This window comes from Rhinatrema bivittatum, chromosome 9 (genome assembly GCF_901001135.1).
Source record: "Rhinatrema bivittatum chromosome 9, aRhiBiv1.1, whole genome shotgun sequence".
NCBI lineage: Eukaryota > Metazoa > Chordata > Amphibia > Gymnophiona > Rhinatrematidae > Rhinatrema > Rhinatrema bivittatum.
Window position 1 is genome coordinate 17893071 of NC_042623.1, and position 23807 is coordinate 17916877.

Here is a 23807-nt window from a genome sequence, read left to right on the forward strand (position 1 = left end):
ATGGAGGAAATGTCCTTACTGCGGCCTCCACAAGCAGAGCACCATAGTGGGCTCTTCCACAAATGTAAGACGGACTCGCCCAAGCAAGCCACCCAGATAAGGAAAGTGAATCTGGAGGCGGGGAAGCAAGAAAATGCGGCATCTGCGAGTGAAATAGTGCAGGGGGAGGAGCTAACTCCCGCACAGGGAGACAGGGGGAGGACCTAACTCCCGCACAGGGAGACAGGGGGAGGAGCTAACTCCTGCACAGGGAGACAATCGTGGAAGGGCTGAACGCAGCAGAGAAGTGGTGGAAGGCCCAAGAAGGGAGCCTAGAGAGGAAGCAGGGCCTGAGTAGAAAGGAGCAGACTTCTGATAAGATGGAAGAGGAATTGAGTGAGTATGAATTCTCTGATGCACACAGCTTATTGTGACATGGGGGGAGGCAAAATGAAGTAACCTTGCGGATAAGGCTGGAGGACGGGCCAAAGAGGCCCCGATAGAAGGAAAAGAGAGCCCCATAGGAAGCCAAAGCCCCTTGGGCCTCTCCCCAGCAGAAGATAGTGGCCTTCTGGAGTTGGGAGAAAGAGGAGGCAGTGAGACTATTTAGAAGAGAAGAACTGGGCCCCCTTATTCAACAAGTGGTCCAATCCCTGGATAGGGGAAAGAAGAGAAACCTGCAAAAAGAAGGGGAGACTCCATACTAAAAGGCATTGAAAGATAGGTGCTCCATTCTAGATTTATCCTCTGACACAGGGCTAAGGCCCAAATGCTCTATGAGTGACCTACACCCATTGCAGCAAGAAGCAGCCTTCCAAGGATTGATGCCGCAGTAGCAGCAGTCTCCAAGAGGACCACTATTCCACCAGAAGGGGGCCTAGCTCCCAAGGATACGCAGGATCACAAAATAGATTCCTTTCTCAAAAGGAGGCAGTAAGTGTCTCCCTTCAGGCTGCAGTTTGTGGAGGTTATGTGGTGTCGTGAGTTCGTGTCACTCATCACTTTCCTAGTCACAATCCGGTTGGCATTCGCTGGGTACAAAAGAAACTGAACCCCTGGTTAAGTCTCTATTGCTTATTCTTAATCCAGGATGTCAGTGTTATGGGTTCCAATCCTCTCACCTCAATTGGTAAGCGGCGCTTAAACGAAGTCCCAGCGACAGCTTCTAATCCTCTCACCCCAATTGGTGAGCAGGGCTTAAACAAATATAGTCCCAGATTTTCCCAGTAGTTTAAAGTCTCAATAGTTTTGTTTTATCAAAACACAACAGTCTCCAAATCATACAGTAAGAAAGCAACTCTCATTTTAATCCTCCTGCATGCTGCTCACAGTTGTTTCCTACACGGCTGCACTCTAGGGGCCTGGCTCTTGGGGAACCAGGTCCAACTGCCACCTCGCTGCAACTACATCCACCCAATAACAGTATTCATGAATGTGTCCCCTTCTGGAGGGGGTTTCCACCACTCGTTTGCCAAGCCAATCAGTTGCGGCTTGTCCTCAGGATTGCTCAACACCTCCCCCTCCATCTTCTATGTCTCTTAATTTGGTTCTAGGCGAGCTGCTTCCTGATACTGCCCCGTCCCTCCTTCAGATAAGCGCATGCCCTTCTCCCCACCATGCCAGAGCGCTCTCATTCTCTTGATAGGTAAAGCCTAGGAAATTCCACCCCCTCCTGAACCTCTGTGCTTTCTGGGAGTTGGAGTCCACCTCCTATTCTGATTTCTTTTACATACTGGATCCCCTCAGGTTTTCCTTACAGCCTGCTTCATGTATTAACCAGGGGAATTTTATGCCCATCACAGTGGCTACAGCCCTAATAAGGGGGATCCAGAAGTGGCACAAAGCAGCTAGCCTATCAGAGGATTGTTCTTCAGAGACAGCTCAGATGGAAGCAGGAGCAGCCTTTGTGGCCAATATGTTGAATGATTTGGTAGATCCTTGGCATAGCAAGTAGCAGCAGGGTTAAGGCCAAGAGATATTTGTGGTTGAGAAATTGGGCAGTGGATGCACCATCAAAAGCTCGCATTTATTAAAGTTCCCTTTAAAGGGCAGTTATTTGGTAAGGAATTAGAGAAATGAAAAATTTGGAAGAGTCCAAGGTCCAAATGTTGCCAGAAGACTGGAATAAGAATGCATATAAAGGCCTAATGTAGAGACCGGGGGAGTACAAGTAATATAGAGCCCCAGACCTTATTTCCAGGGGGAAGAGCCTAAGGAAAGGCATCCCTTTTGGGATAGCTAGAAAGGTTTTAGGGATAAAGCCTCCAGAGGTGACGGGGGATTGAGAGGAGGCAAGTGATAGGGCGGGGGCCCACTCTTTGATCCCACCTGTAGGTGGGCGGTTAGCAAAGTTCTACGGAGAGTGGGTTCATATCATCAAGGACAAGTGGGCCCTAGAGATTATCCAAAAATGGTATGTCCTGGAATTTGCCACCCCAGTTCTAAATTCATTTATAGTTTCCCCAGGGGGATCACAAGCAAAGAAGCAATTCAGACAACATTAGAAAGATTGCACCTACTGGAAGCTATAGTGCCTGTACTGAAAGAGCAAAGTGGGGAAGAATGTTGTTCCCTATATTTCATGGTGCCAAAGAAAGAAGGCGTCTTTTGGATGGTACTAGATCTGAAGAAAATAAACAGACACCTACGAATCCTCATGCTCAAAATGGAAACCTTAATCAGTAATGGGATCAATAAGAAGAGGGGAGAGTTCCTTACCTCTCTGATATACTTGCACTCATCAGATGTATTTAAGATTTGCAATATTAGGCAATCACTTTCAGTTCAAAGCATTTCCCTTTGGCCTGGTGACAACACCATGTACATTTACTAAGGTAATGGTGGTGGTAGCAATTTTCTTGAGAAAACAAGTTATTTGGTTCATCTATACCTGGACGACTGGCTAGTCTGGGCCAGATCTCGCCAGGAGAGCCACAAAGCTACACAACAGTCAGAGAGCAGCTAGAGAAACTGGGGTGGGTAGTGAAAGACAGCAAGAGCCAGTTGAAGTCCACCCAGTCTCTGGTATATTTGAGGGCCTGATTCGATACAAAAATAGGGAGAGACTTCATGATTTGAGAGTACCCTGAAGTTACAAAACTGAGTGAGGAGGGCTGCTATGATGCGAAAGCCCACAGTTAGGTCATGTTTGCAGGTATTGAATCAATGGCAGCAGCTATAGACTTAGTCCCGTGGGCAAGGGTCCACATGCTTCTACTTCATTCAGCCTTACTAGCAAGATGGGCCCCACGGAGCAGGACTATGACAGGAGGCAGAGGCTTCCAGAGAAAGTTAGGGAAAGCCTATATTGGTGGATGTCAGATGCCAGTATGAGTGGAGGAGTGTCATTAGAACAGACTGACTTGGAGGGCAGAAACAACAGATGCCAGCCAGACAGGATAGGGGCCGCATTTCGGCAGGCAGACAGGCAGCACAAAGCAGATGGGTGGAGACAGAAGCATCCTGGTCAGTGAATCGGCTAGTGCCCAGGGCAGTCAGGATGGCCTTCAGGAAGTTTTGCTCCAGCTTGCATGGACAAGTGTTAAGGATATTCTCAGACAGTGCTGTGGCAATAGCAGAGATAAACAATCAGCTGCAAAAGGAGTCTAAAGCATTAATGGGGTGGGTAGAAGCTCACATGGAGGCACTGCTGGCAACACATATAGCGGGAAATGCCATCCTACAAGTGGATTAACTCAGCAGGCACACAGATCCTGGAGAGTGGGAACTCACTGGGCACCATTTGCAAAGATAGTACAAGCATGGGGGACCCCATGCTGGGATTTAATGGCAAGGCAGGACATTTTTTAGTCGTGACAAAGAACAAGTATCAAAGGGGTAGACACACTGATACAGAAGTGGCCAACAAATGAGTTACTGTATGTATTCTTGCCATGGCCAATGATAGCAAGAGTCATCAGGAGGATCTTCCACCACAGGGGCTGTGATCATTTTAGTGGTGTTGGATTGACCCAGGCAACCATGGTATGGGGATTTTGTGAGATTGCAGAAGAAGGGTCCAATGAAGCTAGAGGTGTTCAAGGCAAGGACTAATGGCCATGGAAGATCCGAATCCCTAGTGTCTTACAACCTGGCTGTTGAAAGAAGAAAATTGAGATCTGGGGGTACCCAGAGGCAGTCATCAACACATTGCTTAAATCAAAGAAATGCTCAACCTACTTAGCATATGGGAGAGTATGAAGGGAGTTTGAAGCTTGGTGTAAGAAAAATATTATTCCCGCTAGCGCAGGGATAGGGATGATCCTGGAATTCCTACAGGAAGTCCTGGAGAAAGGGTTAACACTGAATTCCTTAAGGGTTCAAGTGGCAGCTTTAGTATGTTTATAGAGGCCAAGTGGAGGGGTCCTCCCATGTGACATGTTTTCTGAGGTTAGTAAAAGTATGTCTATCAGGTAGTGCTAGCTTGGGATCTGAACCTAGTCCTGAAGGTCTTTGAGAGAGGTATCGGTGAAAGATGTGACATTGAAGACAGTCTTGGTATCAATATGCTCTGCCAGGAGTATCTCAGAGTTGCAGGCACTTTTGTGTAAGGATCCATACCTGGTGTTCCACAAGAATAGGGTCATAATAAGGCCAGTCCCCTCCTTTTTCCCAAAAGTAGTATCAGAATTTCATAGGAATCAGGAAATATCTCTTCCAGCATTTGAAAAGGAGGAATGTAGAGGAAAAGGTAGAAAGAAACACCTGCTAGATGTTAGGAGAATCATCATGAGATACCTTGAGATTACAAATAACTTCAGAAAATTGGGCAGGCATTTTGTTTTGTTCGGGGTCCCATGAAGGGCAGGCTGCTTCCATTGCAAAGTGGCTCAAGGAGCCAATAGCGGTAGTGTACATTGGGTAAGGTAAGCATGTGCCAGTAGGCCTAAAGACCCACTCTGCTAGAGCCCAGTTGTCGGCAGTATCTCCACTGGAAATCTGCAGGGCGGCAACTTGGGTATCATTACATTCGTTATAAAGCACTATAAACTGGATCTGCAGAGAAAGGAGGAGACTAGGTTTGACAGGAAAGTGTTTGCAGTGATAGAAACAGTACCCCTCTCAACATAGCACTGTTCTGGCACATCCCAGAAGTTTTTAGACTGGTCTAAAAGATGAAAAGGAAGATGAAATTTAATCTTGCTTGTTAATTTCCTTTCCTTGAGTCCTAGCAGACCAGTCTACAGCCCTCCCAGAAGAGAAAAGAACAGGAGGAGAATCAGGAAGCAAATAGGGACTAATGGAAGCACGATCATAAGGACGCAGTTGTCTGTCTACTTAGTGTCTCAGAGAAAGAAGGGATGGACACGAGAAGTCCATAGATTTAAAGCGTATTATTTCATTTTCCTACTAATCTGCTCCCTCTTTGTCTCCTGAAAAAATATGTATAAGTAAGTGGTTTAAGCTACAGCAGTAAGCTACTGAAAGACTTCTGGCTATCCTAGAATATTTAGCACCGAAGAAAAAAGGAAGTTCTATCTCCACCTGCTTATGAAAGAGGGGAAATCCAAGATGTTTTTAGACTGGGCTGCTAGGACTCAAGGAAAGGAAATTAACAGGTAAAATTAAATGTCACCATTCTTCTACCTTTAGAAGCTCTCATGCAGCCAAGACATCAAAATCAATAACCAGACTTTTCATCCAGAGGTAGTTGATGTATGATTTTGAAGTATCACTGCTATTAAACATTTTGGAATCCTGTTCTAGTGAAAGGCACCATGTAATGGCATCTTACTAAAATTAATGTCTTTTTCAAAAGATTGAATCTCATTTTAAACTGAGGTGACGTTGATTTGCTGCCACTGAATATCCATCACAAGCATTTTTGTTTGGTATATAGTGATATAGTCTGCCAAGATACTTCTAAGTATCTTAAGCATGATCCATGAATACATAATTGAAAAAAAGAAAAGGAAACCTGAAACGGCCCTCTCGCAGGAGGACTGTATCGTAGAACAGTGCAGTATGAATGCCACCTGAGCCTGGTATCTCTCCTCCTTTCAGGTGGATGCCAGGAACATCGATGGTAGTACCCCGCTCTGTGATGCGTGTGCCTCGGGCAGTATCGAGTGTATTAAGCTACTCCTGGAGCACGGAGCCAAGGTGAATCTTCCGCTCTTCACAGCGTCACCTCTCCATGAAGCCTGCATGAGCGGTGAGAGCAACTCCCAAGGGAGGATTTCTGTACACTCCTACAGCCTGAAGTAGGTTTATCATAGAATTAATCTTGCCCCTCCAAAGACACAAAACACAGTTAAGCCCTCAGTCTCCTGACTCCCTTTTTCAGGAAGGAACATATTTGCTTCCTATTTAAAAACTTAAACTGAGAGAGCTGGTTTTGTTGGAATAATTCTTGCAGGTGTATGATACTTTTCCCGTTGATAGCAGGGTTGAATTAGCCATGCTGTCATGGGAGCTGTCCTTCAGGTCCCGGGAGGCGGAGCTTCCCCAAGCAGAGGTTAGTGTCTTGCCCTCTGCGACTGCGCGTGGGTTCTTGCGCAGGAAAGTAACATTCTCCTCAGTCTGTTTTTTTCCAAAAAACCGAGTAGGCAATCGGGGTCAAGCCCTGTATATGTGGAAAAATCATGTTCATTACAGATGGATATGATTTGTGTTATCGATGCCTAGGTCCGGACCATAATCAAGGCGACTGCCCACATTGTGGGTGAATGTCGCCGAGGGCCCAATGTCAACAGGCCCAGAAAATTCAAGATCTAAAATCGGGGAGAGAAGGCTCTTACGCCCCTCCATCAGACACACAGTCATCACCGGGACCGTCAAAAACCAGGCCCCATTGACAAAGAGGGCAGCCTCGATGGAACCCAGACTCTCCAGGCCTGGAGAAAAGGTGAGATCCACGGAAGAGTTAGAGAAAACCCACGATAAGGGATCAGGACCAGGGCAGGACTCGTACCCGACACCCTCGACACAGAGCGGGGATAAATTAACTCTGACACTGATGCCGGAGCAGCGCCGGGGGTATCGGCGCCAACACCGATGCCGCAGCCTTTGGCTTCAAAATCTGTTGGAGCAGCGCCTGGGATATCGGCACCGAAGACGAAGCATTATCAAACTGATCCGACGCACTTGGCGCCGAAGTTAACAACCTCGACGCCGATGCACAAATTGAAGCCGGCGCATCTTTCATCGCAGTCAGCGCCGAAGCAGACGAACGCGATGCATAAAGAGTCGAGACTGACGCATTCAGCATTGAAGCCGGCACAACGAGTGTCGGAGGTGACGTACCCGACGCCTAAATTGAAGCATTCGACGCCACAGTCGAGACACTCGACTCACAAAAGAAAACACACGACGCATCAGGGCTCTTCATCTCCACAGCCTTGACAAATAGTATCATCACAGACGCAGGTTAATCCTGCTACTCTGGAGAGTCTAACTTTGCCATCAGAACCTCGTCCCAAGCGTATGAGGACACATGAGATTTCTCACAACTTCCATCGACACCATCATACCGACAGGAGCAGACACAGGGATATAACAGGATCTAGATATAGTGGACTGGCTAGTCCACACCACTTACACAGTTCCAGTTCATCAGGGACAAGAAGGACTGCCATAACCAGTTTGTCTTCGGAAGCAGACGTGATCCAATTACCATCCTCTCCTACATTCTTACGGAGTCGGTCCGGCAGCTCATCAAGATCACAACCATATTCTGCACAGCACCAACGGCCAGAGCCTCTAGGTAAAGGGGAAAAGGTCGCGAAAAGGGACAAACGTCCAGTAGACCTTCAGGCAGACTTAAGGTCCTCACGGGAACCAGTGCAAAATCCCAGTCGCCCGGCCATGCCACCTCAGGCACGGGAAGTCTTTTCTCAGCTGTCTGAAGCATTGTCGGAATTTTTTTGATGCCCTACAGACAACTTTCTCTTTGCCTCCTGAATCGCCCTCCACTTCTCCGGAATCCCCGCAACCTACCAAGGTATCATCTCTGACCCCCTCAAGGTCTCCTGCTTCACTTTACTCTCCTGTACCTATCAACTACCCCAGTTCAATACAGGGTACAGATTCGCCTCCTTCCTCACCATCTTCCGCTGCGAGTTTTCCATCTGACCCACCAGAGCAACTTCAGGAACCATATTCGCCACCTGAAGACCTATCATATCCCAGGTTTTTAGATAAGATGGGAGCGATTCTACAGTTGGAGACCCCGAAGCTCCCTAATCCCAGGGTGGAGACTTTGGGTCTCTTAAAAGTTTTTGACGTTCCAAGCGAACCAACTTCACTTCTCCCTCAGGCAGTACTAGACAAAGTACGGGAAATATCCTGGGAAACTCCGTTTTCAATACCAGCAGTTGCCAGGAAAACTGATCTAAAATATAAGATGCGAAAAACCCCTTGTTATTCTACACCACAACTGCCACACCCGTCTGTCGTAGTAGAATCGGCAATGCAACGGGCTAAGAAGTCCAAACTACATGCATCTGCCCCTCCTAGTCGTGACAACCAGTGCTTAGATGAGTTTACTAAAAAGGTATATCAGAACGCCATGCTCACTTGTCGCGTACAGCACCACCAATTTTATATGGTGCAATACCTTTATGAATGCAACCAAGGACTTGCTGGTGTCCACAGCAGACTCCGTTCCACGACCTCTTCAGGACATGGAGGAAAGTACCAGACATTTGCTTCGATCCATTTATGAAGGGTTCAAAATCTCATCGAGAGCCTCAGCTATGATGACTGCAGCTTGGCGTATGGCGTGGCTCCGAGCCAGCGCCATACGGAAAGATCTACATGAAAAACTAGCCAACCTTCCATGTATGGGCGACAACCTTTTCGGTGAATGTTTTCAAGAGGCAGTAACAAAGTTAAAAGACCAGGCGGTAGCAGTTCAGTCTCCTGCCGGCCCCTCTCAATATTCAACCTCACGGTGTTATTTCGGGCCCTCGCACCGTCTCCAATACCCACATCGATCATACCAGTCTTACAGACCCACTACTTACCAGCCGTACCAACGTCCTCAGCAACAACAACAACAACAGTTGAACAGGAGAGGGAAACCGAGGACTCAACGCCCGCAATCTCAGCAATCAACAGCAACAGCGAAAACTTCAGTCTTTTTAAGAGTTCTGCTGCCATCTCCACATCAAGCGCCCCCGCAAGAATCACAGCTCGCTTTCAAGCATGGAAGGAGATAACATCAGATCACTGGGTTCTGGAGATTGTGCAAAGAGGTTACCAGCTACAATTCACAATTAATCCTTCACTTCCTCACCCACCGGAGCATACAATAAAGATGTCTCATCTCCAACTCGAACAAGAGATCCTCTCGCTCAAACAACAGGGAGCGATCCGTCGTATTTCACAAGGAGCCCACAACAAGGGCTTCTACTAACCATATTTCCTCATTCCCAAGAAATCCGGTGGCCTTCGCAAGCTCAACAAATGCCTCAGCAAGGAAAAGTTCAAAATAGTATCCCTCAAATCAATTCTGCTATTCCTTCAATGGAACGACTGGATGTGCTCGATAGATTTGAAGGATGCCTACACGCACATTCCTATCCACCCATCTTCATGACGCTACCTTTGCTTCCAATACAAGACACAAGGTTACCAATACAAGGTTCTTCCTTTCGGCCTATCAGCAGCCCCGAGAGTTTTCACCAACTACATGGTGGTGGTGGTGGCGGCATATCTGACAGAGGGGCATGTGCATTTTTCTGTACCTGAACGACTGGCTTATAGTAGCCTCGACCCCTGCTACACTGATAGATTACCTTCATCAGGTGATCGAATGCTCACTACTGTCACGTTGGAACCTGCAGTCTCAAGACTATTCAGTTCGTCTCCACTTACCAGTGGGAGTACGCTCTCAGCTCCAGTGGTGGCTACAGGAAACTCATCTGAGCAGGGGTGTACCCCTGTCCTCTCCGAACTGGCTGGTCCTTACAACCGACGCGAACCTCCAGGGCTGGGGAGCTCACTGTCAGGAACTGGCGGCCCAGGGGTGTTGGACCGAGGAAGAGGCACTTTGGAACATAAACCACCTGGAAGCCCGGGCAGTCAATTCGGCGTGTCTACAGTTCAGAAACCTTCTCTAGGGACAAACAGTCCACGTAATGTCAGACAATGCAACGACTGCAGCCTACATCAACTGCCAGGGGGGGGAACTAAAAGCCCACAAGTGTCACAGGAGATAGATCTCCTTATGGAATGGGCGGAAATACATCTAGCAAATGATCTCTGCCTCCCACATCGCAGGAAAAGACAATGTCAGAGCAGACTTTCTAAACAGAGAGAGTCTGGATCCAGGAGAGTGGGCATTGTCGGCCAAAGCCTTTCAGCTGGTGGTAGATTGCTGGGGCAATTCCATCTATCGACCTGCTGGCCGCATCTCACAATGTGAAGGTTCCCTGATTCTTCAGTTGCAGAAGAGATCAGTGGTCCCTGGGGATCGATGCTCTCGTTCAGACCTGGCCAGAAGAGGACTTGCTATATGCCTTCCCTCCGTGGCCCCTGCTGGGCAGGGTCATTCGCAGAATCGAGCACCACAGGGGATTAGTCCTACTAATAGCTCCAGATTGGCCCAGGCGTTCGTGGGTATGCGGACATGCAGAGACTCCTGGTGGAGACCCCCTTGTGCCTCCCACTGCACAGAGACCGGTCCTTCACGAGGATCCAACTCGATTCTGTCTTATGGTTTTGGCCCTTGAGAGGGCTTGCCTGATGAAGCGTGGATATTTGGCGGCAGTAATTGCCACCTTACTCCATGTGCAGAAGTTCTCTACTTCCTTATCGTATGTGCGGGTCTGGAGAGTATTTGAGGCGTGGTGCAAGGAACGCGGTGTTTCCCCTCAGATGATCAAAATTCCACTAATTCTGGAATTTTTGCAGGATGGCTTGAATAAAGGTTTGACCCTTAACTCCTTGAAGATCCAAGTAGCGGCTCTCTCCCGTTTCAGGTGCGAGGTGAACGGAACCTGCCCGTTTTCTGAAAGGGGTAAAGCGCCTCCAGCCTTGTACGGTGGTCAGTTCCCTTGTGGAATCTTAATCTAGTACTGGAGTTTTTGGCAGGGCCCTCCTTTCGGCCACTGCACAGTCTTTCCTTGCACTTGTTACCCCTGAAAATGGTGTTCCTGATTGCTATATGCTCGGCTTGTCGCATCTCTGAATTACAGGCATTGTTATGTCGGGAACTGTTCCTCTGGATAACTCCAGGAGCATTACAACTTCGTACCGTTCCATCCTTTTTGCCCAAGGTAGTTTCTGAGATTCATTTGAATTAGTCCATTTTGCTTCCATCCCTAGATAGGCACAAGGATGTAGAATACCACCTCCTCTGCCATTTAAACTTCAGTAGGCTCTTGGTGCAGTATTTAGAAGTTTCAGAACTGGTCCGTGAGTCAGATCGTTTGTTTGATCTTCATGGTGGAAGGAGGCAGGGCGGACCAGCTTTGCGGGCTACCATAGCGGGCTGGATCAAGGAGATGGTCACGGGAGCCTATGTGGAGGCAGGAAAGCCATAACCCTTTCAGGTTAAAGCTCATTCCACTAGGGCTCAGGCAGTTTCCTGGGCTGAAGCTAGACTGCTGTTTCCAGTCAACATCTGCCGAGCGGCGACATGGTCCTCCTTACACACCTTCTCCAGGTTCTGTTGTCTGGACGTTCCTGTCCGAGAGGATGCAGCCTTTGCAAGGGCGGTGTTAACAGGACCGCAGGCAGCCTCTCGCCCCGACCAGGAGTAGCTTTTGTACATCCCATTGGTCCTGAGACCATCTGGCTACACGCTAGGAAATGGAGAAATTACTTGCCTTGATAATTTCGTTTTCCTTAGTATAGACAGATGGACTCAACATCCCGCCCACTGCTGCCCAAGAACAGTGCCAAGGAATCGCTCATGAAATGAAAATAGATTCTAAGAGATTACGGGTAAACTGTTGCCCAGTCCCTGGATCAGGGCATCAATAATCTTGCTGGGATTCAATGTTTGGTTGAGAACAGTTATGGTTATCCAGTTTTAGTCAAGTTGGTTTTAATCAAGTTTTTTCGATAGTATGTCCACAGTGGCTTTTATTTATTTATTTATAACTTTTTTTATACCGAAGTTCAGGTAACAGAATTACTTATCACTCCGGTTTACTTTATAACAAGTAGAAAACAATGACAACATATGTCTTACAATGAACAAGGGAGTGAACAACTTGGATAATATAACATAACTAGGAACAGTAGCAGTATGCACTATTAGAGCAAAACTAGCGCATGGGGAGAGAGGTTTGCTAATGGGGGGGAGGGGGAAGGAAGGTTTTGAAGAGAATACTTTTTTTGAAGAGAATACTATTCTTTTGAAGAGAATACTGAAGGGCTGAGGTCACTACAGGGGGTGTATGTAGGGTGACATCAGCTTTGAAACCTGACTCTGTCTCCATCTGTTGGCAGGGGAGCACATCCCATTGGTCCTGAGTCCGTCTGTTAGCACTAAAGAAAATGAAATTAGTAAGTAATTTCTCCATTCTTGAAGCACCCAGATTACCATAAATCTCTTCTTGCTACTCTTGTTCCTGGTTTGGATTTTGTTGTGATCTTTCTCACTTCCTTTAGTACCTCGCTGTTCGAGTCTGAACTTGAGCCTGTTGTGTTTTTGTAGGTAAAGCTGAGTGTGTGAGACTTTTGATAGATGTTGGTGCAAATCTGGAGGCTCATGACTGCCATTTTGGAACCCCGCTGCATGTGGCATGTGCGAGGGAGCATCTTGATTGCGTCAAAATCTTGCTCAATGCAGGTAGGGTGCATGGTCTGACCTTTTTACCAGTGAACTGTTTTGGTTAGAAGGGCCCATGGAGAAATGCCTTATTTCCAATATCTTTGAAATGCAGGGAACAGTTTTAAAATTTTTAAGGCCTGATTCATTGAGGTCTTTTCCCGTAGACACAGAATAACAGAAAAATATTAATGGATCAGGCCTTTTGTGTTCCCTACCATTGTAAATGTGTCTCTGGGTTAGGGATGACCAACTTCACTCCTCGAGAGCTGCATACAGGTCTCTTTTTCCAAATACCCACAATGGATATTCATGAGAGATATTTGCATATATTTGATCTGAGAATCAGACTAACTTTTGTATAGTTTGATGATTCTGGAAAGCAGACAAAATTGTTTCACTCAAGGACCAGAATTGGCCATCTCTTCTGGTGCTTTGGTAAACCAAGGTACTGACATAATTTTGGAACAAATGTAGGAAAACCAGTGTGGAGGGAAAAACTGAATGGTAGATACATCTCCTGCGACTCGCTCTGTAAAGAGGTTCAGCCTTGGAGAAGACTTCTCTTCTGGCCTGCTTGAAGCAAATGTTGAGGGATGGGAGGGGAGAAAATGGGACAATACTCCTCTCCTGTAAACCTCAGTACTAAGTAACTGGACAGTTTTTCCTCCACACTGGTTTTCCTACATTTATTTCATAGCTGTGAGACCTTTCAGAAAGTTTTTTTAGCGAGTGGGTTCTGGCAGTGTATTTTCATTACTTTCAAAACCAGAATATAATTTCACTGCAAACAGCAGGAAGGCGGGAGCTCACTTAGTTTCTAGCTGCTTCTTTGGGATTCCCACGCACTCTGAACTTGCCATGGCTCTACATTCACAGCCATCTGGGTATTTTTTTTTCCCTTCTTTAAGTCCCTCTCCCCCACCCCCATCTAGCGCAGCCATCATAACCGAGGCACACAGATCCTGCACAGGTGCTGTCAAGGCACCCAGTAGCTGTCAGTCCAGAGCAGTTGGTAGGGCTACGTCCCCCCTGAGGGCTGCGATTGCCACCTCTGCAGCCTCTGGTGGCCGGAGGACAAGAAGCCAGACTCTGGAGTCTGCCCCCTTCTCCTGCCACTTAAATGTTATCTGAGTCCACTAAACCCACCCTTCTGAAAAATCCTGAATTTCATGTGATTTTTTTTTTGTGGATTGTGATTTTCAGCTTATCTTAAACTAATTTCTTTCTTTCTTCTTTTTTTTTTTTCCTGTTTGGTCCAAGGGGCCAATGTGAATGCAGCAAAGCTTCATGAGACAGCTCTTCACCATGCAAGCAAGGTGAAAAATAAGGATCTGATAAAGATGTTGGTGGAATTTGGAGGGAATGTTTATGCGAGGGATAACAGGGGGAAGAAGCCAGCTGACTACACCTGGCCTAGCAGTGCCCCTGCAAAATGTCTGGAGTACTATGAAAGTAAGTTGTGTTTGTTCTGATGAAGATGACTCTGACCCTGCCTCTTCCGCACAGGAGACAGCGATGTGCATCAGTGGCGTAGCTAGACAATTTGGCGCCCGGGGCAAGAGACTTCTTCGTCACCCCCTCCCTCCATCAATGATTTGCATTGAAATCGGTGCTATTTTTCTGCAGAGCCAGGCGTTTTGGCACCCCTTAGACCCGGAACATATGCTCAGTGTGCATGGAGTTTATACAGTGTCTAATTAGCATACATGGCTGTTATTACATCCCATACTTCCACAACTTTTTGCAGGATGCGCACAAAAAAAATCCACGCAGAAAAATCAGCAGTCTTATTACATTGGCCTGTCAGATAGCAGCATCACCCCGCCCCCATTAGACCTTCTGAAAGATAAAAGAAACACGATAGTGGCACATGTGATCACCGTGGAAGTCTCCAAGATCCCAGTCCAGCTCAGTTCACAGATATACTGATTTTCCCGCTGCCGGCGGCTAACACACAACATTCAGTGTCTGACCTGCACTCAGTACGCAGCGCTGCAGGGGCCCTCCACGGCCACACGCCTTCTTCCTGTACCACCCCCCTTTCCTTTTGGCCGCTACAAAGAGGAGTGCAGTTCTGCAACAACGCTGCTGGACTCCTCTCGTTTGACTAACAGGGAAAGCTCCCAAAAGAAAGGCGGCGCCACCACCGCCTCAGTCAAAACAGAAACCAAGCTCGAATGAGCTTCCGCCCGCCGCGGTCTACTCCAAGCAAGTCCACTCGCCGTCTCCCGGGAAACACCTCTGACTGCCAGCCGGCTCCGCCAATCAGAGGGCAGCAGCAGCGAAGACAGATGAGAGACTGCCGCCAATAGGGGACACGCGCGAGCGAGGTTGGGGAGGCTTCGCGGCCAGTTTCTCGGCTACAGTCTGCGCGTGCCGGCGACGGGAATGATTGGGGTTCCTTCCAGTTGTGCGCAACGAGCTATGGTAAACTGCTGCCACAAGGCGGTGCGCGTGGGAATGGAAAAAGTTGGTCGGAGAGCGTAACAGGAGCTTTGTGATTCCTAGAGCGTATCCCTCACGCGTTTTGGTGCCCCCTTAGACCCGGCGCCCGGGGCAGCTGCCCACCCCTCGCTACGCGTCGGGCCATTCGTTTCTTTTCTTTTGTTGGTACACATATACCCACGAAATGAATGAAACGAATGCACAACCCCTAACAGCTGATGCTGACTTCTCTTTCCCTTTGCTATTCCTTGCATCTGGGAGGAGATGCTGTCAGTACTAGCACATACCATGAATTAAACAGTTTGGGGGTGTCGGTGAAAAGGATACACTACGGTGTAATCACATCTTGAGTTTTTTGTGTGCAATTCTGGTTACCCTATCTCAAAGATTTAGCAGAAGTAGAAAAGGTACAGGGAAAGGTAAACAAAATAAAACAAAGAACAAAGGGAAATGGACTATTAAGAAAGGAAAGCAGGTTAGAGCTCTTCAGCTTGGAGAAGAGACAACTGATAGAGGGGATATGAGAGGTTTCTAAAATCATGAGTGGGGAACAGTTATTTACCCTTTCAGGTAGTACTAGGATTAGGAGGAACACCATGGTAGTAGATTTAAAACAAATTTAAGAAAGTGTTGGGGGTTTTTTCAGTCAATGCACAGTTAAGCTGTGGAATTTGTTGCCGGAGGATGCAGTCAAGGCCTGTAATATAGCTGGGCTTTGAAACAGTTTGGAGAAGTTTCTGTAAGAGAGGGCCATTAACAGCTATAAGCAGACAAGGCTTGGGGAATGCAGACTCTTAGTGCTGAGAGTTAACAGCAGGAAATGGATTGGCCCATTAGGTTCCCTTGGGCACGACTTCCAAGTGATCAGGATCAGCCACTGTGGGAGACAGGATGTTGGGCTCAATGGAGCGTTTGTCTGGCCCAGCCTAGCACTTATGTTCTTCACAAACAGACAGGTCGATACAGTAACGTGCAGTTAAAGATTCCCCGTCTGTAACGTGCTGGGAGCGCACAATACAGACGAGTAAGGCGATTCAGCGATACAGTCTCCAGTTTCAAGCGTCCCTAGCGCTTCCTAAAACAGACGCATAACCCTTTCCGCACCCAGCATGTAAATGAACGAAAAAGCTGTATAATGAAGGAATTAGCTATTCCCCTCCGATACTGTAACGGGCGCTGATACTATCTCCTCAGTAACCCGCTGTTTTGCCGCGGCCTTAACGTGTTAGTTTACCGCCTCCCCCTAGTAGGAGTTAGTGTAGTGTAGTGTAGTGTAAAAAACATTGCTTACCCGCCCTGGTCCCGTCCGGTCTCCGGTCCAGCCCGTCCGGTCTCTGGTGTAGCCCCAGTCCGGTCTCCTGCAGCCCGTCCGGTCCCCTCCTCCCGAAGCAAAAAAAAACGAAAAAGTAGCAAGGCTCGGGCCTGCAACGGCAGTCCCTTCTCCCTTCCTCCCGATTTCGCACGGCCATTCATCCAGGCAGAGGGAACCGGTGGCGAAAACGGCCCACGGTTCCCTCTGCCTGGATGAATGCACGGCCACCGGCAGTGAAGGAATGGCCGTGCGATTTCAGCGCTGAAGGCAGTCACATGCCGTGACGTGACGTCACGGCATGTGACTGCCTTCAGCGCTGAAATCGCACGGCCATTCATCCAGGCAGAGGGAACCGGTGGCGAAAACGGCCCACGGTTCCCTCTGCCTGGATGAATGCACGGCCACCCGGCTCCCTCCACCTGAATTAATGCGCGCCTGTGAGACCCGGCCGGGTCTCACAGGCGCGCATTAATTCACTGCCGGTGGGGGTTGCCGGAGGCCGCTTTCGCCGCCGGCTCCCTCCGCCTGAATTAATGCGCGCCTGTGCAACCCGGCCTCGTTTGAACACGCGCCCACCCGCCCCCCGGATCCCGCTGCCGCGCCCGCCCAATCGAACACGCGCCTACCTGCCCGCGGCCTCAATCAAACACCCGGCTCCCGCCGCCGGCCGCCTGGACCCACGCCGCCGCCTGGATGACCGCATGAAAGTGACAGGTATTTAAAAAAATGTTTTTTTATAACACTCAGGTTTTTACATATTTTTGGTTTTTGGTTTTTTACACTTCCTGGTGCCTGTATTAAGCGCCTATACAGTAAAATGGGTTACGCGGGCATAACCCTTCCCTAACGCTTTAAAGCCGCGGCATGCATTTGCATGCGATTAGAAGAGAGTATCGGGGACTAAGTGAAGAGAACTGTGCGTGCGGGGAGGATGGGTGCGCCTGACACTGCCGCACTGTTTCTACCGCGGCCTTACTGTATCGACCTGATAGAAGGGAAGCTAAGTTTCTGTTTCGCTTTCATTGGTATGCAACTGAAAGTGAAAGTAAGCAGAGCAGCACTCAGGCCCTGCTGTCTTTCCTTGCTTCTCAAGACAAAGTTCAGCCCTGGGAGAAATGATTTCAGAAACACCTCTCCTCATGGAGCTCTGCCCCTTTTCCAGCTGCACTTCTCATTCCTTCAGTATTCGGACATCAGTTTCATCTTCCCAATATTTGCTCAGTTTAGAGCTCCAATCAAATAACTATTCTCCTTATCCGTTTGCTAGACCAGTCTTCACAATAGGGAATTCCTTCTCTGCAGCTGATGAAGATAGAGAACATGCCTCCACGCTGTTTGCTGTGATGTCATTTCCTCTATAAGAGAGGTGCCCTGGAGGCAGTCCCCAGTAGTTCTCTGTCTCACAGTAGATGAAGATGAGTGTGGCACATTTAAAACTAATCGGAGAAAGTTCTTTTTTACTCAGTGCACAATTAAACTCTGGAATTTGTTGCCAGAGGATGTGGTTAGTGCAGTTAGTATAGCTGTGTTTAAAAAAGGATTGGATAAGTTCTTGGAGGAGAAGTCCATTACCTGCTATTAATTAAGTTGACTTAGAAAATAGCCACTGCTATTATTAACAACAGTAGCATGGAATAGACTTAGTTTTTGGGTACTTGCCAGGTTCTTATGGCCTGGATTGGCCACTGTTGGAAACAGGATGCTGGGCTTGATGGACTCTTGGTCTGACCCAGTATGGTAAAAAAAAAAAAAAGTGCTTTTTGACATCGCAAGTCTCCATTTGCCACCTGAAAGACCCCCTCCCCGGCTTTGGAGGCAGTCCCAGTATTCCTTCCCCTATTATCCACTATTCCCAGGATATTTGCTCTGCCCACCTCCCTGGTGACATCCGTCTGGCCGTGCCCCCAGTCCTCGTAGGGCTGCACTGGCCACAGGATCATGGGAACTACAGATGCCAAGTGCCTCACCCTGACTTTTCCTTCTGCCTCTCCTCTGTCCCTATGCGGCACGGTAATTTAAAAAAAAAAAAAAAAAAAAGAGCTAAACGACTACAGCAGAAGAAGGGCTGCCTCCCGATATGGAGCGCAGGTGCTGGGAGGGCCTGCTCAGGCAGCGCTAGAGTCAGGCGTGTGAGTAAGCAGGGGTGGACCCTGGCTGTACAGGCATGCATGTCTTCTCTTCATCCCCTGCCGGCAAGCAGAACAAAGCAGTGGCATGCTAAGAGGGAGGAGATGCCTGGCCTGCGGGACTAAGAGATCCCATGGTGGCAAGTTCCCTCTGCGATTCTCACCTGACAGTGAAGGAGCCCAGGCCCTCCCCATCTCTCACCTGGTACAACAGGCAGTTGGTGAGGCTTCTACAAGCAGGGAGGATGGGGGACAGGAAGAAGTAAACGCCTGCAGCTAAGTGAAGTTTCAGGTCCACCCTCAGCTGCTTCATCGGAAAGCAAGCATGGGAAGCCCAGGGAGTTTAGTGCCCCTTTGGGGTGACCCTCAGGGGCCTTTCTCAACCAAGTTCGTCCTGCTAATGTATCAGGCTTTACCAGTCCTTGCTAAACAACCAGGGGCCCCCAGGGCATCTGGGGCTGCGGGTCATGAACCCCCCCTTAGAAGAGGGCTTGGACAGTTACCGCAAGCCCAGGGCAGTCCTCGGGGACTCAGGACTCTAGAGGGAGCTCCCTGAGAATGGACTCAAAATCCTTAGAGGAACAGGAGTGGTCCTCAGATGAGGAAGGGGACGCAGCGGTGGTGTGCCTGTTATATAGGGAAGAATTGCCATCCCTAATTACAGACACCTTGGTATCCCTCAAGATTATAGATCCTAAAAAGGACTATGCAGAAGGGGACCTCATCCTCCAGAGAATGAGGAAGCGTCAGAAAATCTTCCCTCTGCATTCTACCCAGGGGCCACTAAAAGGAACTAAGATCCTCAGGAAGGTCTACCTACTGCCACATGACATGAGGGATTCCCATTTCAGGTTTCCCAAGGTGGACGCTCTAGTATAAGCCATTACCCACAAGACCACCATTCCAGTGGAAGAAGGGTTTACACTGAAGGACGAACAGGATAGAAAGATGATAAACATGTTAAGGCAATCCTTCACAACTGATGCTTGGACCTTGCAAGCTTCCTTGTGCGGGTGCTATGTGGCTCGAACAGTAGCGCATTGGGTCCATCAGCTGCCAGATACCGAGGCTTCAGACCTAATTGAATCAGATAGCCTTCTTAGCAGATGCCTTCAATGACCTGCTTAGAATGACTTTCTGGGCCTTGACCTTGGGGGTAGCAGTAAGAAGGTTTCTGTAGCTCTGTAATTTATTTATTTTATTTATTTAAAATCTTTTCTATACCGTCGTTAAGCTAGTTGCCGTCACAACGGTTCACAACAAGGCACACAATTTCAAACTTCAATGTATTGAATTATATTAACTTAACAGGTGCCATCAAAATACTGTAACAGAGTTTCATATTAAATATTACTTAGTGGTGGTGATAAGTCATGTCAACTTTAAGTATATCGGCTATAAGATAAATTAACACTTAAGTATGGTCCTCTGTTTGTAATTTAATAGAGGTAAAGTAAGATAAAATATATACACACACACCATTTGAGTAAGCTGATGTGTGTGTGTGGGAGTTCTTCGGACTGCATCATACAATTCTCTGGATTCTACTCTTCATTCCCTTTGTGGTATGCTTGCTTAAATAGCCATGTTTTTAAACTTTTTTTGAATGCTTTGATGTCTCTTTGTGTTCTGATTTCTAAAGGCATTGTGTTCCATATTATGGGACCTGCTAGGGATAGGGCCCTATCCCTTACTTGCATTAGTCTGGCTGTTTTTACTGAGGGAATAGTTAGTAGGGCTTTGTTTGCTGATCTCAAGTTTCTATTAGGGACGTGTACGTGAAGGGCTGTGTTCAGCCATTCTGCCTTTTCATCGTGTATTAATTTATGTATGGTGCAAAGAGTCTTGTATTGTAATTGGGCCTTAGACGAATCCTCGAAGGCCCGCTTGTCTAAATCACCTTTTAGAGGGGGATTGCTGTTTGGGGGAAGAGCTAGACAGGCAAGTAAAGAGTTTGGGGGAGGCAAAGCCCCAAAGGCTTCCAGAGAATAGGCAGAGGCCCAGCTCCAGGAATCTGAGGTGTCAGCAACTCGGGGATTACTGAAGATACAAGTTTGGCACCTCTGGCTTACCAGCAGGCAGAGAAGTCTAGGACTCTGTCCTTTTGAGGAGCCAAGCGTCCAAAAGGTGATCTCCCAGCGACAGCAGGCTGTAGCCACCCACCCCAGTGATGGTTAGGGGGTCCATCCGAGTCTAGTACCCATGGAAGATCACCTACAGGGGTTCTACTCGGAGTGGACCCACATCACTTCAGACTACTGGGTACTCAAAGTGATCTGCACAAAGTATGCCCCCATATTAGTCAAGGCAGTTACTCAAATGTTGATAGTCTCCCCCTGCTCTTCACCAGAGAAGGGGTCAGCAGTAGAGGCTACCCTAGTCAAATCACAAGGGCTACAAGCAGTATGCCTGGTGCCAGCCCAAGAATTGGGCCTGGGAACATATTCTATCTACCCAAGAAGGATGGCTCCTTTTGCTCAATATCTCAAGGAGGTCAACAAGTGCCTTGGGGTTCTGCATTTCCACATGGAAACCCTGCACTCAGTTATCGTGGCAGGAAGAAAGGGGAAGTTTCTCTCTTCCTTAGACATAAGAGCATATGAAATTGCCATACTGGGTCAGACCAAGGGTCCATCAAGCCCAGCATCCTGTTTCCAACAGTGGCCAATCCAGGCTACAAGTACCTGGCAATTACCCAAACACTAAGTAGATCCCATGCTACTGATGCCAGTAATAGCAGTGGCTATTCTCTAAGACAATTTGATTAATAGTAGGTAATGGACTTCTCCTTCAAGAACTTATCCAAACCTTTTTTAAACCCAGCTACACTAACTGCACTAACCACATCCCCTGGCAACAAATTCCAGACTTTAATTGTGCGTTGAGTGAAAAAGAACTTTATCCGATTAGTTTTAAATGTGCCACATACTAACTTCATGGAGTGCGCCCTAGTCCTTCTATTATCTGAAAGAGTAAATAACTGATTCACATCTACCCGTTCCAGACCTCTCATGATTTTAAAGACCTCTATCATATCCCCCCTCAGCCGTCTCTTCTCCAAGCAGCATTATTATAACAATGTTCATGTTCCAGATCATTCTTGTGATCTTTTTAACTAACCGACCATCAGTTAACTATTGTGATGAGCTAGTTTTAAAATATCATATGACACAGGGTATATAGTATTTAAATCAAGAGGTCAACAGATGCTGACAAGAAGGTGCTACTGGGTGATTAAAACATCTCCCTTTGCATTCCTGAGCAGTTTAAGGTGTTGGCATATGCAAGCTGGTGATTGGCACACAGCATTAGTTAATTAGATAGTGTTTAGATTCCACCTAATCCTGGGCATATAGTTCTAGGCAGATTGCATCAATCGGTACAATCACCAGCTAAACAATAACAAACCTGTGTTTTGCAGGGTAGTGCTGGTTGTGTAGAACAGTAGTTGAGACATAGTCTTAAGAAACTGGAGAATTGTCTTCCAGTCTTCTCATTCCATGCCTGACCTTGAGTATGTCACTTGACCTCTTGCCATAAAGGTAGGATTTTGTGCACAAAAACGTTGTCTGTGTGGGCACTGCTTGGCATTTCATCCGAGTACTTATTGCTGCTTTTTCTCTTTTAGAGATGCCCATGACCTTATCTCAGATCTGCAGGCTCAGCCTGAGGAAGGCTGTCGGTCAGCGAGGACTGGACAAGATTGCCAAGTTAAATATCCCTCCGAGAATAATCGAATTTCTTTCATACAACTGAACCAATAGGAAAACAGTTGGGAGCATTATCTTTGTATCCTGATAATTGATATTTTAATTTATTATATTTGATATAAATGGTATTTGTGAGGACTGGCACTTTTTCTTCATCAATCGGAAGCCGAAGATTATTCTGTACGTACCACATCTTTTAAGACTTTTGTAAGGGGCGGTGTGGCTTGTCAGATCTGGATCCTGCAAATTAAGGACATCCTGTTTTGAAGGAGGTAACATCTGTGTGCCCCTTAACACCACTTGGATTCTTCCAGGATGCATCGTGCGGCCCACACCCATCCGTCCTTTTGTGATTCCAGTTCTTTGAACATGTAGCCAGCCACTTATTCTGAGAGAATGGTGCAAAGGGCTGGTAGCCCTGATGATGCCGCTGCAGGCAGGACCCGCATAGCTTATTGGCAGGAGGTGATATAAACTACGGCATTGACTGTGTTGGAGGATGCATCACCTGTGCACTAGTTTTGGAACGAAGGAAAACAGACTTTGCCATGTTAAATGTATTTTGTGGTGTGTTATAAGGCAGAGAGGGAGTCTATGGCACCAGTTGTGCAATTTGCTTCAGCCATTGTTATGGGTGTGCTGTGTGTAATTTGGGGCCAGCCTGGAAGAAAAATGGAAGTTGCTTTTTATTGTTAAATTACTTCTCTTACTAAAATGGCTATTTCATTATTGTGCGTCCACAAGAAACAATGGTAATATTTCCCTGAATTCTCGGACTTAAGACCCCAACCTTTTTACGTAGAAAAAGCTGCCTCCTGCTGCTGGTGGTGTCCTTTGGGCATATGTTCTGCTGCTGTAATGTTTTTATGTGCAAGCTGCATAGAGTCGCAGCCTCAGATTCATAGAGATGTAGGGCCTCGTGGCCTCAGCTCTGCAGGATGGCAGAACAGCTGGAGGTATTTGGGTCACTGCATTTATTCTTCATCCTCTTGCTGGTTTGAAGGAATATTTAGCTCTCAGAGATTTACTCCTGTTATGAGGCATTTCTAAGTGTGAAATTCTTGTCACATCTACATATGCTGCTGGGATATGGGGGGAGGGAGTCTGTCCCATAGCACAAAACTTATAATAGCGGTAACCCTTCTGGACATGAGCTGTCTCTGTTAATGCTCAGGCCTTTGGTTTCCTCGTAGAAAAATGATGGCAGAAAAAGGCCACATGGCCCAACCAGTCTGCCCAATCAACAAATTATCTAGCCTTACAATTCCCCTTACACCTGCGGCGATTGCTGGTATTTATCCCATGCTTTCTTGAATTCATATACCATTTTTGTCTCCATAACCTGCATCCTCCACCTTCTCTATAAAGAAATATTTCCCCTTTCACTCTCGTGGCATGACCCCTCATTCCCTGTACGTACTAGGATCAGTCCAGATGGTGGGTTATGTCCCCCGTCCAGCAGATGGAGTCAGAGCAAAGCTTCGGAGGGTGATGACATATAAGCCAGT

At 47.4% G+C, this 23807-nt stretch overlaps 1 protein-coding gene across 7 annotated transcripts in view; it reads left to right on the top strand.

Moving 5' to 3' along the window:
- ASB13 (ankyrin repeat and SOCS box containing 13) overlaps window positions 1–23029 on the top strand; it is a 73324-nt gene extending 50295 nt beyond the window's left edge. For 5 of the 7 annotated variants that reach the window (XM_029616238.1, XM_029616240.1, XM_029616244.1 and 2 more), the window contains 5 exons: window positions 5983–6133; window positions 12382–12438; window positions 12590–12724; window positions 13967–14158; window positions 22218–23029. In XM_029616238.1, the coding sequence (XP_029472098.1) occupies window positions 5983–6133; window positions 12382–12438; window positions 12590–12724; window positions 13967–14158; window positions 22218–22345 (663 nt within the window). In that variant the 3' untranslated portion in view covers window positions 22346–23029. The remainder of the gene's footprint in view (window positions 1–5982; window positions 6134–12381; window positions 12439–12589; window positions 12725–13966; window positions 14159–22217) is intronic. The other 2 variants (XM_029616241.1, XM_029616245.1) reach the window with 2 other exon arrangements.
- The last annotated feature ends 778 nt before the right edge of the window (window positions 23030–23807 follow it).